Raw genomic sequence first — 17,631 nt, 5'->3', positions numbered from 1 at the left:
CACGATTCCTGAGGTATTCTAAAGATCATGTTCTGGTTTGTCTAAGACATGGTTCATTCCATAATGATCCATGAGACACTGTAGCTAGCTAGGTAAGGAGATTTCTGACACTGAGATGAGTTTTGGATCATCCTAACTCACTGAGGTTCTAGATCTCTATGCACAGTTCTGTGGGAGAACGGAAACCCTGCTACAGCATAGTACATGCCTAAACATCGCTGCTTACACTCACAACCAAAACCCACAAGGATATGACATGGACAAAAATGTTATAGATCGTTACTGTGTTGCGCCACTCCTGTCATAAGTGACTCCCCTAATGATTACGGAGAGGGCGCGTCAGCCTGTGCGTCCACACCAAACGCAGCAATGATGGAAGGTAATAGCCTGGAGAGAGGGAAGTCCAGGAAATGGATGTGTCGGTCCTTTATTTGAACAAAGCCATTGCTCGTGTTCTATAAGGACTCATTGCGGAAGCTCTATTGTTAAATGGTATGTAGGAAATGAGTGTCTGATGCTAAGTGCCCGACCGTTTTGTAAATGAAAGGGGACACGTTTGGAAAATAAAAATACTCACTAGCCCCAATCATGTGCCCATTACGGGTGCGTGCTTCATGTGCAGGAATGATATGTGTGTATAATCACTCACCCCAATCATGAGTGAAAGCCAGTTGATGACGTGGGTTGAGGGAAGAGGGAAGGGGTGTTATGTTAATACAGGCCCTGGCATTTAGCCGGAGCGGTCCCGTGGTACAACCATGGCTACATGTGAAACAAGCACTGGCGTTGCCAATAGGTTTCGCATTTGGAAAGTTGGAGCTATTGGTTTTGTAAATGACATTTTTTATTTATATATCGTTATTGGCATTGTCAATAACAATATATAAATATAAAATGTCATTTACAAAACCAATAGCTCCAACTTTCCAAATGCGAAACCTATTGGCAACGCCAGTGCTTGTTTTCTTTATTTGTAACGTTGCCTTCCATTTCTGAAGTTCGTTCTGTAACGAGCATCTACTGCGGGATCATAACAATATTAAAACTACACTTAGTCATGTCACAAGAAAAACGTATAACTTTTATTTCAACATACGAAACGTGGTTGCATTATTTCGCGTGGTCATACAATCAATGGTGAAAAAAGTGTCCACGTTAGGGGAAAAAAGATTAACAAAGTAAAAATGTATTTACCGTTTCGGTTGCATCTGTGTAACTACTGGGGGTTTGTACCTTACATGTAACTCAAATTCGGGGAAACTGGGACTGTAACCTCGGTGGGATAAAGAGCCAAATCGGCCCTGCCAGATTAAAGCATGCATCCTTAAAAATAAGACAAATCTGCTTTGAGCCACTAAACAACCCTACTATACAAAGCTAGGGAAAGGTTAGTAAGTACCCAAGCTCAAATATGTAATGCAAACAACTACGACAGAGATAAACATGGCTTGATGCATCGGGGGATACTTAAGAACAATCTGCCACCGCAAAAATAAAAGTCTGAATATGGCAGATGAAACAAGGCAAGCATAGAGAAATACTGTTTTATCTGAAAACGGTCTTTAGTTGCTGGCGTGGGGTTAGATGGGGATGTAATGCTCAGGGCGACAGCAGTTTATGTCGACATCGGCAGGCGGGTTTGCTGCTGCCCGCTGTTTTGAACGAGGGAATGATTTAAAACAAGCAGCCCGAAACATGTAGTTTAAGTTAAATGGCCTCGCAATGCTGGCTAATGGCCGGAGGGAAGCCGGATGGGGGCGGGAGAGCCTGGTGGGGGGGGGCGGGAATGCGAGCGAGGGGAGGAGAAGTGTGGCAGGCGGATTAGGGAGATGCGCGGAGGGAAGCCGGATGGGGGCGGGAGAGCCTGGTGGGGGGACGGGAATGCGAGCCAGGGGAGGAGAAGTGTGGCAGGCGGATTAGGGAGATGCGCATGCTTGTGTGGTCACGTGACCCGCTTTTGTGGTCACGTGACTCACATGCACTGTGAAAAAACCGCAGTGGTTTGACGAGTCGATGGAGCACTTGAATTCTCGCCTATTACATTCGCAAGCGAATGATAATAGGCGAAACCTAAAACAGAAATAGCGTTTAAAAACATTGGTTGGAAAGCGGGCTGGTGTCGCAGGTCGCCAAAGTTTTCACTGCAGCGTGCTCAAGGTGGAGTTGCATTGAAATCTTACAATGACCCCTTAGCGAGTCACTTCAGAATGCGGTAGTGCCTGGGCTGGGATTAAATAGCTGTGGCTAAGGTAAACATCGAAAAATAAAAATCGAGGTCAGAACCCGGGGGCATTGCGAGCCGTCTGCAGGGGCATGGCAATCTCAGGGTTTGCTGGATTTGTACTCTCCTCCGGTGCAGAGCTCCTTCGTATGGGACCTGCCCACGTCTGGACGCCAGGGACGCTGGTGTCTGAGTACCAGTGGTGTTCATTTAAATACCCTATCTGTTGGGATTGAAGAAAGGCAGAGAGAAAAGACTTGTGTCTAGCAGGTATTGTAGGTGCCTTTCTTGGAAGGAGAAAATTGAATAGAAATGAAGAGAGAAATGAAAGAGGAGACTAATGTCAAGCCTGTGTTGACGGCCATGTTGGAATGTTAAAAATAATTTAACAGGTACTGCAAAGATAAGTCATATGCCTGTAGTGATGCCAGGCTTCAAGGGGAAAAAGAATTAGCATTAAGGGTATAGGGACTGGATAAAACCTATGGTGAAGGGGATAGTCATGTGTCTCAATCGAAGTACCAGAACTGGGAGTTGACCTGTATGCACAAAGCGTAGACTGAAGAACTGATATGAGGTAAAGCTTAAGGTTCTTCTTGAGGGTGCTCTTAAACCTCTTGACAACACCATTCACCTGTAGCCTGAGAGGTGTGGTTTTCTGATGCTTGACATTCAGATGAGTGAGAAAATCTTTGTATTCTCGACGATTGAAAGGATGGCCATTGTCAGATTTCAAAATCGAAGGAACACCCCAAGTAACAAAAATACTTCCTAAACTCTCAATGACTCTGTCAAGAGTAGTTGATGACAGATCTTCCACAAGGAGAAAACGGGAGAATTCATTAACAATGACTAGTAGATGATGTCCATTGTCAAGGAGTCTAAAGAAATAGATTGCAATCTTCTTTCATGCATGCTTTGGGAGATCAGACATGTTTAATGGATGCGGGGTGTTTTTGATAACAAGCTGTTACCCAAATGACAGGCCATTAATTATTTTTCAACTCCTTCATCAAGATGAGGGACTCATGCGGGGTCCTGTAGAGCTCGTCTAGTAGCAAAAATTCCACGATGTCTCATGTGCCACTTCAATGACTTGTTGTCTCAGACGCTCAGGTGTTACAATTCTTGACCCTTGTAAGATGATGCCTTCTGGAGTGACTGAAAAGTATTCCCGCACATTTTTGAATTTCTGGTATTTTAGGGCATCATGAAGAGGTTGAGCATGCTTTCTCCACAACTGATGGGTAATAATGTCTTTGAGGATTTGCAGATCTCTGTCTGTGCTGGTGGCAGCACTGATTTGTTTTACTGATATGGCAGCAGGTGTACTGGATTTCAGTATGAGGTTAACATAAGCATCAGCCGCTTTAAAAATGGTGCCATGACATGGTATTGGTACATGTGAGAAGTAGTTGGCAGGGTTTTGATTTTGTTTCTTGGACGATGCACAATCGTATAATACTACTCCTGCAGTTGCAACTCTTACCTTTCAATGCGAGGGAGAATCTTGGCTTTAGGAATGCAGAAGTCGGCAAGCAATGCTTGATCGGTAAGTGCTCCCCATACAGGAACACATGAAAATGTTCACAAGCCCACAACACAGCAAGGCTTTCTTGTTCTGGTTGGTAATAGGCATGTTCATCGATGACCACCTCTGCTATCATATGCCACAATGTGTCTTGGTGCATTGGGATGTCCAGTGTGTGCTGGACAAGGATGGCACCCAACCCCACTGGGCTCGCATCAACAATAACATCTGCCTGTGATTTCGGATCCAAGTATGCAATTTCAGTGGCGTCATCAATTGTTTGTTTGATTTTTGTCGAATCTTTGTTCACACAGAAATGGAACATTTGGTTTTGTTAAGTCTCTCAGTGGTGCACTCACAGTGGCAAAGTCACGTGTATACCTTGAATAGTAACTGGCCATATCAAGGAAGGATCGCAGCATAGTTTCATCTTGTGGGAGAGAAGTGGATGAGGAGGCTTGTACTTTATTTGGATATGGAGTCACTCCCCCATTAGAAAAGATATGGCAGAAGAACTTGAGGTTTGTTTTTATAAAACTCATACTTTTCTACATTTAAAGTGAGACCTGCGGTGGGTAGCAGCTGAAGGTAATGGCTGCCTTCCAGCGCGGCTCCGAAGCCCGATCCGCATATCCTGACTCCATCTGCCTGATACCCTGTTCCTTACTCCACGGAGGAGTGGGATCTCGACCCCTGAGCTTTGGGGAGCAAAGTGTGGCTGAAAATCCGCCTGAGCGCCGATCCCCTGGTGCTGAACTACCGGTGCGCCAGGGCCACGATCCAGAAACGGATCGCAGCACCCTTTCTCTGGGACCTGCGACTCAGTGACTGGTGGGCCTCGCTTCGCGGTTGTGCTGCAGGGGCCTGCTGAGATCGGAACAAAAGGGGGTGGTAATGGACGGAGCATCTGAACCAATAAAACACTCGCACCCAGTCAAAAGATCTGAGTTTAATCCATCACCACCCCCTTTTGTACCGCTTTTGGCCGCCATAAGTGTGGCAGGGTATGCTCAGACGTGAGTCCCTTGCTCACTTTGCCACTGGATTCATGCAAGCCGGGCTGAAGACGGCTGGAATGCCAGAAACCTGTCCTCGGAAGCTTGTTTCCGGTCCAGGGAAGGCATGGCTTGGCAGTTCGGGCTGGACTGTTCCCATGAGGCACAGGGTCAGACTGATTTGCATATAGCCATGTCTGAACTGGGATGGCAGAGTGGCCTAAAGAACGGTGATGGATTAAACCCAGATCTTTTGACTGGGTGTGAGTGTTTGATTGATTCAGATGCTCCGTCCATCACCACCCCCTTTTTTACTGCTGAGATCGGAGGCACGCCTGGTGAGGAAGCGGCGAACTGGGAAGTATACCCGCTCATGACCCCAACATCACTCCTACAGTGAAAGTACCCGAAGGGCAAGGACCACACCGCCGATCGCGAGAGCTGCGAACAGGCCTGTACGGCACTTCCCGGCTTCTCGGGCCTAACGGAATTGCGGGCGGCTCCAAACGATGACAGTGACCACAGTGCCTGAGCGGTGAGTGCGCGCTCCTGGCCCCCAGTGGAACCTGGGCGCGCCTTGACTTTCTATGCACAGGAGGGGTGCCTGTCCATCTAGGCCTCATAATAATGGACTGGAGCCCTAAGCATGACAGGCATTAGGGACAGCGGCTACCTGGGTGGAGCTACTGCCGCCAACCGCAAGCCGTGAGGAGTCAGTGACAACCTAATCCATGGACGTCGGCGGGGAGCGCAAATTGGGGTGCGCAGCTGTGTGGGGTTAATGTCATGCCAGACAAGGGACTTGTCAATGGGGCCTGCTGGGGAGTCATGGGAGCCTCTTTATAGCTTGCATGAACCGGGTGTGGTGGATTATATTGCGTGAGGCACTGGATTCATAATCTGGGCTAATCATTCTGGACTGAATTAGACTTTGGGGGGCTGTGAGGAGTGAACAGCCACCATATCAGTGTTGAGACAACCTTCAGTAGTAGCGGAGCTATAATTGATATACTCTGAATTTGACCCCTCGTCTTCCCCCTGAAAACAGAGGGATCAGTGCACTGGGAAACCCGACAGGCCGGCAGGGGAATCCTTCCCCTTGAGCAGACGGCGGCGAGTACTGGGACCACCCTTGGGTAAATCGACAGCATAAAAATCGAGTCACTCCCACAATGGCGAGTGGGAAGGGGTCCATAACGCCTGCGCAAAATAAACTTGCTAAATTTGCCTGGTCTAATCCAAAAGACACCAAAGACATCGCCTCTTTGGAGGTTGTGGATAATTCATTAGTCCAGCAACAGCAGCAGGAGCTGACGCTCAAGGGCATCATGGCGGCCATCACAGGTGTACGTACTTCCCTGGAGACTCGCATAGATACTGTAAACTTTGAAGTATCCCTCATCAGAGCTGACCTCAGGAAAATGGACTCCAGAGTAAAAGAGGTGGAGGACGCCACGACTGTGCTAAACAAAGACACTGCCCTGCTCAAGACGCAAGTCAACCAGTTGCGAGATCAGCAGACAAAAATAGAGTCGCTGCTCGACGATTACGAAGGGAGGGCCCGAAGAAATAATATCCATATTCTGGGGGTTCTGGAGCGGGCGGAGGGGCCTGTGGTCGATCTGTTTGTTGAGAACCTAATTCTAAAGCACCTGCAACCCGCACGACACGCAAACTATTTTTCCTCTCTGTGACCAGCCTGACTCCGTGTGAAGCGGTCGCTCCACCCTTCCTCCTGATCACATAGTGCTACAACTGTTATCGTAGCGCTGATCCCCCACCACTGCCATAGCTTAAATGTAATTTATTTTTATCGAATTTGCACCCGCTCTGTTGCTTAGCGCTCCTCATTGCTTTGTGTGATTTGAATAGTTAGTGTGAACGCTCCGCATTGCCTTGCCTATTTTGCATGTTTGTCTTGTGTACGCTCCGCATTGCTTTAATATTTCATTTCATTGAAATTGTGCCCGTGTGTTAACTCGCATTACCCACATTGCCCCTGATTGTGCCCACAGCGTCCTGTTGCCCTGTTGTTGTATCATCCATTTTGTTGTGCCTGCAGCCTGTCCCTCCCCCTATGCTCCCGCCTCCCAGCTCCCCCTCCCCCTCCCACGCTCCGCCCCCTCCACTTCTCCATTTATGTCCGATGCACCTACGCGCAGCGGTCGCGCCCCATGCGCGCCGAAGGTGTGCCAAAGGTAAGCCCGTCTACGCCCGTCCGCACCTGTACCGCGCCCAGCGCCTGTCCCCCTGGTCCCCGCCGCTCCCAACCCTCTAGATTCACATATGATGCCGCTACTCTCCTCGCCCTCAACCCCGGACGTACACCACTTTGCTGCGAAGCTACTCCAGGACGTACTCACGGCCCTTTCGCCTGCCTATCCTGCAAATTTTACTGCTTTAGGACCCTCACCAACTCCACGTCCTCCAAACACAACTCCGACTCAAACCGCCTAAAGTGCATCCTGCTCAACACCCGCTCGGTCCACAGACACTCAACAGAACTCTGGGACCTTATCGACACTGCGTCACCTGACATCGCCTTCCTTACTGAAACATGGATGAACACATCATCAGCTCCAGACATTGCCATAGCCATACCGGACATATACAAGATTATCCGCAAAGACCGCACCAATCAAATAGGAGGAGGCATCGCCTTCATCCACAGTAACACCATCAAAATCACAACCAGCTCCGACGACAATCTTGCAACCGCCGAACACCTCCACTTTCAGATCCACACCGACCCCAGGACCACACTGAGAGGCACCCTCATCTACAGGCCTCCAGGTACCCGCACCCCAATTCAGCGATAGCCCACACGCCCTAGCCTCCGAGAACTACATTCTTCTAGGAGACCTCAACTACCACCTTGAAAACAAACACGACAGCAACACCACCACCCTTCTGGACAACCTGGCCAATCTCGGACTCAAACAACTCGTGGACACCCCCACCCACATAGCCGGACACACGCTCGACCCTATCTTCACATCCAGCAAACACATCTCCTTCGATCGCACCACAGTTCTCCACTGGACGGACCACAGCTGCGTTCACTTCAGCTACAAGACCTCCCTAACCCACAATCGCCCTCAACCTATTCCTCGGAGAAACTGGAACAAAATCACCTCCGACCAACTCCTCACATCACTCAACCAAAACCCTCCCACCCTCTCATTGGACCCAAACCAAGCGGCCACCCAACTCAAGCAATGGATCACCCACAGTGCTGACGAATTAGCACCCCTGAAAAAGCACCAGATCAATTCAACCAGCAAAAAGGCCCCTTGGTTCAATGATGACCTTAAAAAATCCAAGAAACTATGCCGCACTCTGGAGAAGACATGGAGAAAAAGCCCAACCTCAGACAACATGGCCTCCCTCAAGTCAGCCACCCGCAAACACCACCAACTGATTCGATCCGCTAAGAAATCAGCATTCAAGGATCATCTCAACAACAACACTCATAACAGCAAGGAACTCTTCAATATCGTCAAAGAATTCACCAACCCCACCGCAGCGTCTAACGACATCACTCCCTCCCAAGACCTTTGCAACGCATTATCCTCCTTCTTCTACAACAAAATTGCCGACATCCACAACAGCTTCGAGATTTCTCCCAGCGTTCAATCCTCCCCACCCCCCTCTGATCCTACTCCGCCAACTAACATCCTCAGCGCCTGGAACCCAATTACCACTGAAGACACCATTCGCCTCATGAACTCAATCCACTCTGGCTCGCCCACTGACCCCTGCCCCACCACATCTTCAACAAAGCTGACTCCATCATCGCCCCCCATCTCCGTGATGTCATCAACTGCTCGTTCAACTCTGCCACCTTTCCAGAAAGCTGGAAACACGCCGAACTCGGCGCCCTTCTGAAGAAACCCACAGCAGACCCCTCTGAACTTAAAAACGACCGACCCATATCCCTCCTCCCATTCCCGGCCAAAGTCATCGAGAAAGCCGTCAACAGCCAGCTCGCAACCTTCCTTGAATCCAACAACTCCCTTGATCCATCTCAATCTGGATTTCGAGCCAAACACAGCACCGAAACCGCCCTCATTGCTGCGACCGACGACATCCGAGCACTCCTGGACAACGGAGAAACAGTGGCCCTCATCCTACTCGACCTTTCCGCCGCTTTCGACACTGTCTGCCACAGCACCCTCATACATCAACTCAGCAACATCGGCATTCAAGGAAAAGCCTTGGACTGGATCATCTCATTCCTCGCTGGGAGAACTCAGAGTCCGACTTCCCCCATTCTACTCAGAGGCCATCGAAGTCATCTGCGGCGTACCTCAAGGATCCTCACTCAGTCCCACCCTCTTCAACGTCTACATGAGTCCTCTCGCCTCCATCGCGTGTCAACACAACCTCAACATCATCTCTTACGCCGACGACACCCAGTTAATCCTCTCCCTCACCAAAGACCCCAACACCGCCAAAACCAATCTTCACTAAGGCATGCAGGAAGTAGCCGAATGGATGAAACATGGCCGCCTAAAACTCAACTCAGACAAAACGGAGGTACTCATCCTAGGTCCTTCCCCCTCAGCCTGGGACGACTCCTGGGGCCTTCCGCACTGGGCGCAGCACCCACACCCACAGACCATGCACGTAACCTTGGCTTCATCCTAGACTCCTCTCTCTCGATGTCCAGACAAGTCAACGCCGTCTCGTCCTCCTGCTTCAACGTACTTCACATTCTCAAAAAGATCTTCTGGTGGATCCCTCTCGAAACTAGAAAGACTGTCACCCACGCACTGGTCACGAGTCGACTGGATTATGGGAACACACTTTATGCCGGAATCACAGCAAAATTACAGAAAAAACTCCAGCGCATCCAAAACGCGTTAGCGAGACTCATATTAGACATCCCGCGCCAAGATCACATCACCAGACATCAAAAAGATCTCCACTGGCTTCCCGTTAACAAAAGAATTACTTTCCGCCTTCTCACCCACGCACACAAAGCCCTCTACAATCTAGGACCCGAATGCCTCAACACTCGACTGTCCTTCTACAAACCCACCCGTCAACTTAGATCGTCCAATCATGCCCTCGCTGCAGTCCCGCGCATACGGAAATCTACCATGGGTGGCAGATCCTTCTCCTTCCTGGCGGCCAAGACATGGAACTCACTCCCCACTCACCTCCGCCTTACTCAGAACCACATTTCCTTCAGAAAAGAACTTAAAACCTGGCTTTTCGACAAACAATGAACCCCTTCCCCTAGCGCCTTGAGACCCTATGGGTGAGTAGTGCGCTTTATAAATGCCAGAACTCGAACTTGAACAGTAGTTACATTTAGTAGCAAAAATTTGGGGTATGGGAGCTGATGGACCATATTGGGACTTTTCACCAGGACTGCCACAGGTGAATAAGTGAATACCTCACAAATAAGGCTCTGGAATAATACCAGTTAGCAGCTTTAGTGTAGTAGCTGGCGAAGGGTTAGGGAACAATTCCTACCATTCAGTGTATTATGATTCCATCCTTGCACTTGGCGGATGGGTATGGCTGCTTCCAAGCATCTCTTTATTAATGGGTGGGACGTCCGGTACTCTGCCTTGTTGGGGAGTGGGTAGTTTGAGATTCACTGGCAGGGAGGTGGGGATGTTAGGGGGGGATGGAGAGTCTTTTTGTATTACATTTGGTTTTTAATCACAAAGCCCAAACAATTAGATATGATTGCCTATGTTTTCACTTCCACTACAAAGCATTTCTCCGATTGGCTCTACTACTGGACTGTACTTGACTGCCCTTGTGTGGCTACCCACTTGGTTGTAACATTGTTGGAAGAGGCGGCTGCCCTTCACAGGGTGTTCGTAGAATTGTACAACTCCCATATACAAGAACTATGGCTGAGACAAGGGTAGAAATATCATTGTCTGTCCTAACGTGGAATGTAAATGGGCTGGGTGACAAAATAAAACAATTTTATGTTTGTGTTGCAGAATCTTAAGAGACATGCCCCAAACTTGGTTCTGCTCCAAGAAACGCACCTAGTGGGCAATACACAATGGGGATACAAGTTGTTGGTACATGCCGTGTTCACATCTGGCTTCAGGGGTACTGGCATATTAGTCAGAAAAAGCCTATCGCTCACCCCTACCTGCACATGAGCACATCTACAGGGGAGGTTTGCAGTTCTGGAGGCCAGTTGGGAGTGGAGGCTGCTTAATGTGGTCTCAGTGTATCTTCCCCCTGCGCTGGGTAGGAAGGCACTTGCTGACTTAGGGAAAACTGTGGTGGATCTTCCCATGGGCACACTCATACTGGGAGGGGATTTCAATATGACTATTGATGACCACACAGATAGGCATCCCCGGATGCGGCCCAGTGCCCAAATAGAAGATTGTACGCAGGCCTTTGGCCTGGCGGACATATGGCGCACCCTGCACCCAGAGTTGATTTACTACACCTACTATTCCAATGCCTACAAGAGCATGTCTCACATTGATTACTTCCTCACACACCTGGCTGAGGTTAGCTACTTCAGGCATCCATGTGGCCTACCAAGGGGTATCTTAGACTACTCTCCAGTGTGGATTGAGCTTACTTATCGCAATACAAACCAGCGTAACACGATTGTTCTCAATCCTTGGCTGCTTGAAATCCCGGAAATCAAAGAGACACTGCTGACGCAGACAGACCATTATTTCAATGAAAACGTGGGGTCGGTGGATTCGACGCAGCCAATATGGGAAGCCGATAAGGCAGTACTCATGGGGCAGGTCCTGGCACTTAAAACGGGATATATCAGGCAGAAAAACTAGCAAAGCTCCCAGCTGGAGATTGAACTCCAGAGATTAGAGGCACAGAGTGCCTCCTCGCCTAATGAAGAGGCAGTGCACCAACTAATGGTTAAACAACTGGAATACAAAGCCCTGGTGGGGGAAAAGACTCGAGTCAGATTGCTCCAATCACCACATACGGTTTACGAAATGGGAGATAGGGCAGGGAAAATGTTGACATGGTTGGAGAGGAGGGAGCGGGGGAGACGCTGGGTGCCTGACTTACTGTTGAAGGGACGGGCCAGATCTCATATCCGCAAGATATCACGGAAACTTTCGCGAATTATCTAGAAAAGATCTATACCTCTTCGGCCCAGTATACAGCCGAAGAGTCCAGACAACTGCTGGCTGACTTACACCTGCCCACTCTATCAGATAGGGACTTCATGGATGAAGATCTAAATGATGAGAAAATCCGCAAGGCCATATACAGTATGAAATCGGGTAAGACAATGGGGCCTAACTGGGTCCCTATTGAATTTCTCAAGTCTGTGGCTCAAAACGTTGCGGCAAACCTGAAAAATATGTATAATGAAAGCTTTAAGAAGGGGGTCCTGCCGGTGGACCAATGTCTGGCCTCAATTGTTTAATCAAAGGGAGGGTAGGCCAATGACAGTAGCCAGGTGTGGCCAGTTTAAATATTAATATCTAAAGAAGAACACCTGACTACTGATTTATGTACCTGTATTTTATTTAAGCAGGTACAATAAACAGAATCCAGCTATGTATCTTGCATGGATCTACTTATGTAATTCGTTTTAATATTATCTAAAGAAGAACACCTGACTAATACTAATTATATAAGTAGAACGCTAAGGTCTGCACCCACAGCTAGTATATTTAAAGCAGCAGTTGTGTGCGTCCTGTTTAAAGACCCTAAGTTGGGGTCTCATACAGGCTCCGATTACATCTGCCAACATTTGTTACTGTTTTGATTTAAAAATGAAAATATATTTTATTCTAGAGGAGTGCTCGCAACTCTTTGCAGCACAGCTCTGAAACTGGAAGCAGGCTTCAAGCATGCAGTACTTAAATTGAGTAAACGTAATGTACAAATGAAGGTCGTGAAATGTGTAAACTCAAAGCATTGTCCTTTTAAAATATGGGATGGAAGAGGAAGTATTAATCTAGTGGCTGAAAAAAAGTGTTACCCGAAAACGGGTTTCAAATCCCAACTTCAACACTTGACCGAATTGTGTGATCCTTGGCAAATCGCTTCACTATGCCTCATTTTAATTGTCAAAACTGAGACCACCTTGAATAAATTAAATGCTATGTAAAAATCTTCTCTCTTTTTTTTTTTAATTATGGGCAAGAATATTGACCACTCATGGTACTTGCGTCTCACACTGCTTGTCTCAGTCTGGATGTAAATCAGGTTTAAGTCTTTGGAAGATCATCCCTGAATTCCACTGGGCGAGCAGGCAAAGTCTGAAGTGGATTCATGGGTTTGTGGGTTTTGCAACCTAGGCAAGTTTACCGTCTGTTTAAGTTTGATTTATGACAGAGAAATGTCAGCGTTTTTACGGGTGATTTCAAGGAAAATAACAGTTTATCATGCGTCTGGCGGGCAACTGCTAATTGCTAACTTGAAGCTGACTTTTGCTTTTGACAGTGAAGGGCGTTTTTTATGAGATCATTTTAAAAGTGCTTTGAGATGTTGTGCCTTAGTAGTAATCTGTGCCTGGCCCCTTCGTTGTAGAGCCCAACATGTAGCTAAGGTGTTTGGGGGTCTGTAGGATGTGCACAAATTGCGTTTGACCAGAAAAAGAAGTACCGGCTATTAATGCCTCCTCAAATCATTGAGCACAGGTTTGACCTGGGCGGGGCCCAGACAGGCAGGGGTTCACTGAGCTGGCCAAAAGTAATTACTCCAGTTCAAGCAGGACAAGGTGTGGTGCTGTACAGTGTCCTTGAGGTTCACATGAACTTTTTAAAACATGATTTCTTATAAGGTCTAAAAGGTGAGGCCTATTGGCTATGCCAATGCTTGTTGTTCTTTGGGGCCCAGTCCCCAGGTTCCCATAGGGATGCGAGATCAAGATCGCTAAAGATGGATTTCGATATCTTGGGGTCTATATTACACCAGATGCCTAACTCTTTTACAATAAGAATCTAGCCGCCCCCCTGGAACGACTGCCCAGTGATGTTAACATTGGAGGACTCTGCTGCTGTCTCTGCTGGGCAGAGTGGCTCTGTTTAAAATGCTGTCTCTCCCGCGATTCTTGTATACCCTTCAAAATTACCCCTACAGGGTACCTGACTCTTACTTCAAAGGCATTGAAGGCGAGGTTCGACTGCTATTATGGGATGGGGGAGCTGCTCGTATAGGGCTACATAAATTAAAGGGTGGTACTATGGGGGAATCGCCCTTCCAGATATTAGACTTTATTATTGGGCCTCAAAATTAGTGGCCTTCAACCTTTGGCTTCCCGATAGACCCCAGGCTATATGTTAGACAGATATCAGATGGGGAGAGAAGGATACCTAGGGGCTCTGTATACAAAGGTCCAGAGGGGGGGTATGTGGGCCCCACTGCACAAATGGTTGACATTTGGCACCAGGCAACTAAATGCTTCGGTTGGACGGGGATGCTGACCCAGGCCTCACCCCTATGGTCTACTCAAAAACTTGGGCTCCTGTGTTTTCATCGGGGCTTTGACAAATGGGATACAATTGGTATATTCAACATTGGTAATTTAGTGAAGAAAGGCAAGATCCTTAAATTTCAGGAACTACAACAGAAATATAAATTAGCCCGGGGGAAATGTTCCGATATTTGCAAATCCATCATGCGCTCATGACAGCACTAACCGATATGAGCGCCTTAAAGGAGTCATCCCCCTTGGAGGACCGGGTACTGTCTGAGTCAATGCCCACGAAAGCTGTATCCCTGATGTATTGAAAACTATGTAATAATCTGCCAGATCCCTGTCAGGCATTGCGTAATAAATGGCAGAGAGAGCTAGGGGAAATAGAAGACGAGGACTGGTAGACAGCACTGAAGCGGCCTTCACTCCCCACTTTTGGTTAATCCAAATAAAAGTCCTTCATAGAGCGTATCCCTCCGGGGGGACCCTAGTGAAAATGGGCGCAAGGCAAAATGCCCTCTGCCTACGTGGCTGTCAACAAGAGGCAACCTTTCTTCACATTATCTGGGACTGACCTCTCCTACGACACATATGGGAAGGTGCGACCACACAATTGAAGGACGCCGTGGGGAAGCATATAACACCATCACTTCTCAATATCTGGGTCGCTACGGATCTTACGGAAGCAATTAGCCACATTGGGATATACACTGGTCAAGAGAGCGATAGCAATGAAATGGGGGGCAATGGAACGACCGTCGGTCAGGCACTGGGTAGCGGAAATGGACAAATGCATGGTTGCTGAAAAAACATAAAAAATGGGGTGGGTGGAACTCGCGCAGGGGAGGATATGTCAAGGCGAACAGAACCAGAAATTCAGACAATTACTCAATTGAATGTTTAATGTTTTATCATGACGAGATAATGTTATGCTTTTATGAAAACCATGCATACCACTGCTTTGTGATGTTTAGAGTGCGACCTGCATCTGTAATTATAGAACACCACAGTGTAAGTGCTTTATCATGTTATTTTCATGTTGGCCCTTAAAACTAGTATTTCATCATTGTAATTTGAAGCATTTGTGACTGGCTGTATTATGTGAAAATGACATCCTGAAAGAATTCTGCAGCTGATTACACTCTGAAACTGAGCCTCTTATATCTAAACAACCTAACCCTAGTCAAAACGGTAGTAATGTACCTGCAATTTTCTTCCAGTTCAAGTTGGTGATATCCTTTCTTCAAATCGCGGCGGGGGAAAAACTTTGGCTCCATCCAGCTGTGTAATCATGTCAGCTATGTGTGGACCTGGATGTCCTTCTCTTTCAGTTGCCTTGTTCACTTGGCACACATCAAAGCAGATGTGCACAGTGCCCCTGCTTTCCTTCTTCGGCACTTCCACTTTGGGGGACACCGATAAAGTCGGACTAGCTGATCGCACAATGATGTCATGTTTCAATGTCTCTGTCTTTCTCAACAGCCTTTTGTAAATGAAACGCAAATCAATGATGTCTTTGAGCATCAAGGCGGATGTACTAATTTATGTGAAGTTGTACTTTCATTGTTTTAAGTCTTCCTAGTCCATGAAACAAAGATGGAAACAGATCACTATCTCATGATAGGCACTGATGCTGTAGAATGACAGAAAGCCGCCCCATGTCAGCCTGATTTATTTAGAGTTATTAACATATATACAATAGGCCTTTAAGGGTAAAGCCTAGATACATATATTTGGTAGACAAACCTAGGGGTAGAAGATGCACTGTGATTAGCCTTAGCAAACCCTATTAAGACTAGGTTGCATACTGTTGCAAACTGTAATTTTGTACATATTTTTATGACTGTATACCTGATTGCTTTTGTGTCAATACTTTCGCTTGATATCATACTTAAACACACAAAATCTGATAGTGATATTGGTTGTGCCTGGCATTGGGCATCTTAGTAGTTCGATATTAGGGTCAGGTATGCTAAATGAGGAATTCTCATCCACGTTTTCATTTCTTCACCCTGTCCTGGTAAGATGATGCTACCAGGGCAAACTCAACCTCTGTATGAGGGAGCTCTTTATAAAAGAGACACTGGATAGCTGGAAACCCAGAAAAACAAAGAAAAAAAACCTGAAGCCTGAGGTAAACCTAAAGAATTACATTAAATATTTGGTGCCCCCAGTATTATTAAAAACGAAAGTGGACAATACCCTGGTATAATGACTAGTTCATCCATGTAAGGCCATCCTGTTTCTACCCACGCTAGTGCCATACTAATGGGTCAGGGGCATTCATCAGGGGTTAAGGGATCTCTGTTGGATCAAGGCATTCACACGTGGCTAAAAGAACCGTTTAAATGTTTTTTTTTTAAAACTTCTGTTTATTTTTTGAATGCAAAACCAAAAAACAAAAGCCGTACATTTACGTCATTCTGAGGTTACAGCACCATACATTGGTTACAAACAGTACTCTTATACATTTCATCATAAAGATTGAGGGTACTTTAGTCATCAGTGTTATATAGCAGAACCCACAACAAGCTACATCTCGACCCTCAGCACCCAGGAGCATGATACTTCGTGTTACAAGCATGCAAACATAAACCAAGTATTTTTAACAGTATGTCTCTATAATACCATACAGTATTGATGAGCTTCTCCATGTTGAATGCCGTATATAGCTCGGCACGTCACACAACACGGAAAATAGCAACAGCTGTATCGATTCAATAGCTTCTCACCCTGTAAGGGAACATTTGGAAACATGTGATAAATGTGGGCGACAGCTACGGTGCATGTAGTACGGGGTCCTCTTGTGGGTGCTCCAACAGGTAACATTTCATGGGGGCCCAGATGTCTTTAGGTCTTGAGGCACTCAGTAATAATTCTGCATATGTAGTGAGTTGCTCTTGACAGTGCACTTGAGCATTAAGCCATATCTTAAACTTTGGCGCCCTCCCCCTATCCCAACGGCACCCCACCTGTCTTTTGGCCATTAGCAGTGCGAGTGCTACGTATTTGCGGTGCACCACCTGCAGTGGTTTAACATAGCCCAACAGGGCCAGCAGAGGTGTAGGTTCAAAATGCACGTTAACCAATAAATCCAGAGCTTCAAAAACCAGCTTCCAATATTCGTGTATCCCGGGGCACTCCCAGGCTAAGTGTAGAATATCTGCCCCCAAGGCCCCACATCTGTCACATCTGTCCGTATCTCTAAGCTTGTAACGATGCAATCAGGCAGGGGTGTAATATAATCTATGTAGAAATTTATAGTGGATAATGCGAAGCCTGCTACTGGCTGAAACCTGCTCCATTTGTGACGAGCAGAATTCCCACTGGTCATCCGATAAAACGAAGCCCAGCTCCGAGTCCCAGCGCTCTCTAGCCAACGCAGGTGGCTCTTCCTTCTGCGTGTGCACCGTGTGATAGATCAACGAGACAAGGAGCTTGGCCGAAGTGTTTTGAAGAGTTATCTGCAGTGGCCCAAGGACTT

General features: G+C 47.2%; 1 protein-coding gene across 2 annotated transcripts in view; it reads left to right on the top strand.

Annotated features, from left to right (window-relative positions):
- The window catches only part of RPS6KA6 (ribosomal protein S6 kinase A6), a 600,906-nt gene that overhangs the window by 27,450 nt on the left and 555,825 nt on the right, over positions 1-17,631 (top strand). Inside the window, exon 3 of one of the 2 annotated variants that reach the window (XM_086918766.1) lies at positions 15,676-15,698. The exons of the other annotated variant lie outside the window; for it this stretch is intronic. Coding sequence (XP_086774892.1) covers positions 15,676-15,698 — 23 coding nt within the window. The remainder of the gene's footprint in view (positions 1-15,675; positions 15,699-17,631) is intronic. 2 annotated transcript variants of the gene reach the window in all.

This window comes from Lissotriton vulgaris, chromosome 4_1, assembly GCF_964263255.1.
Source record: "Lissotriton vulgaris chromosome 4_1, aLisVul1.2, whole genome shotgun sequence".
Lineage (NCBI taxonomy): Eukaryota > Metazoa > Chordata > Amphibia > Caudata > Salamandridae > Lissotriton > Lissotriton vulgaris.
The sequence above is the reverse complement of the archived record's forward strand: the minus strand, read 5'-3'. Positions and strand labels throughout refer to the sequence as shown.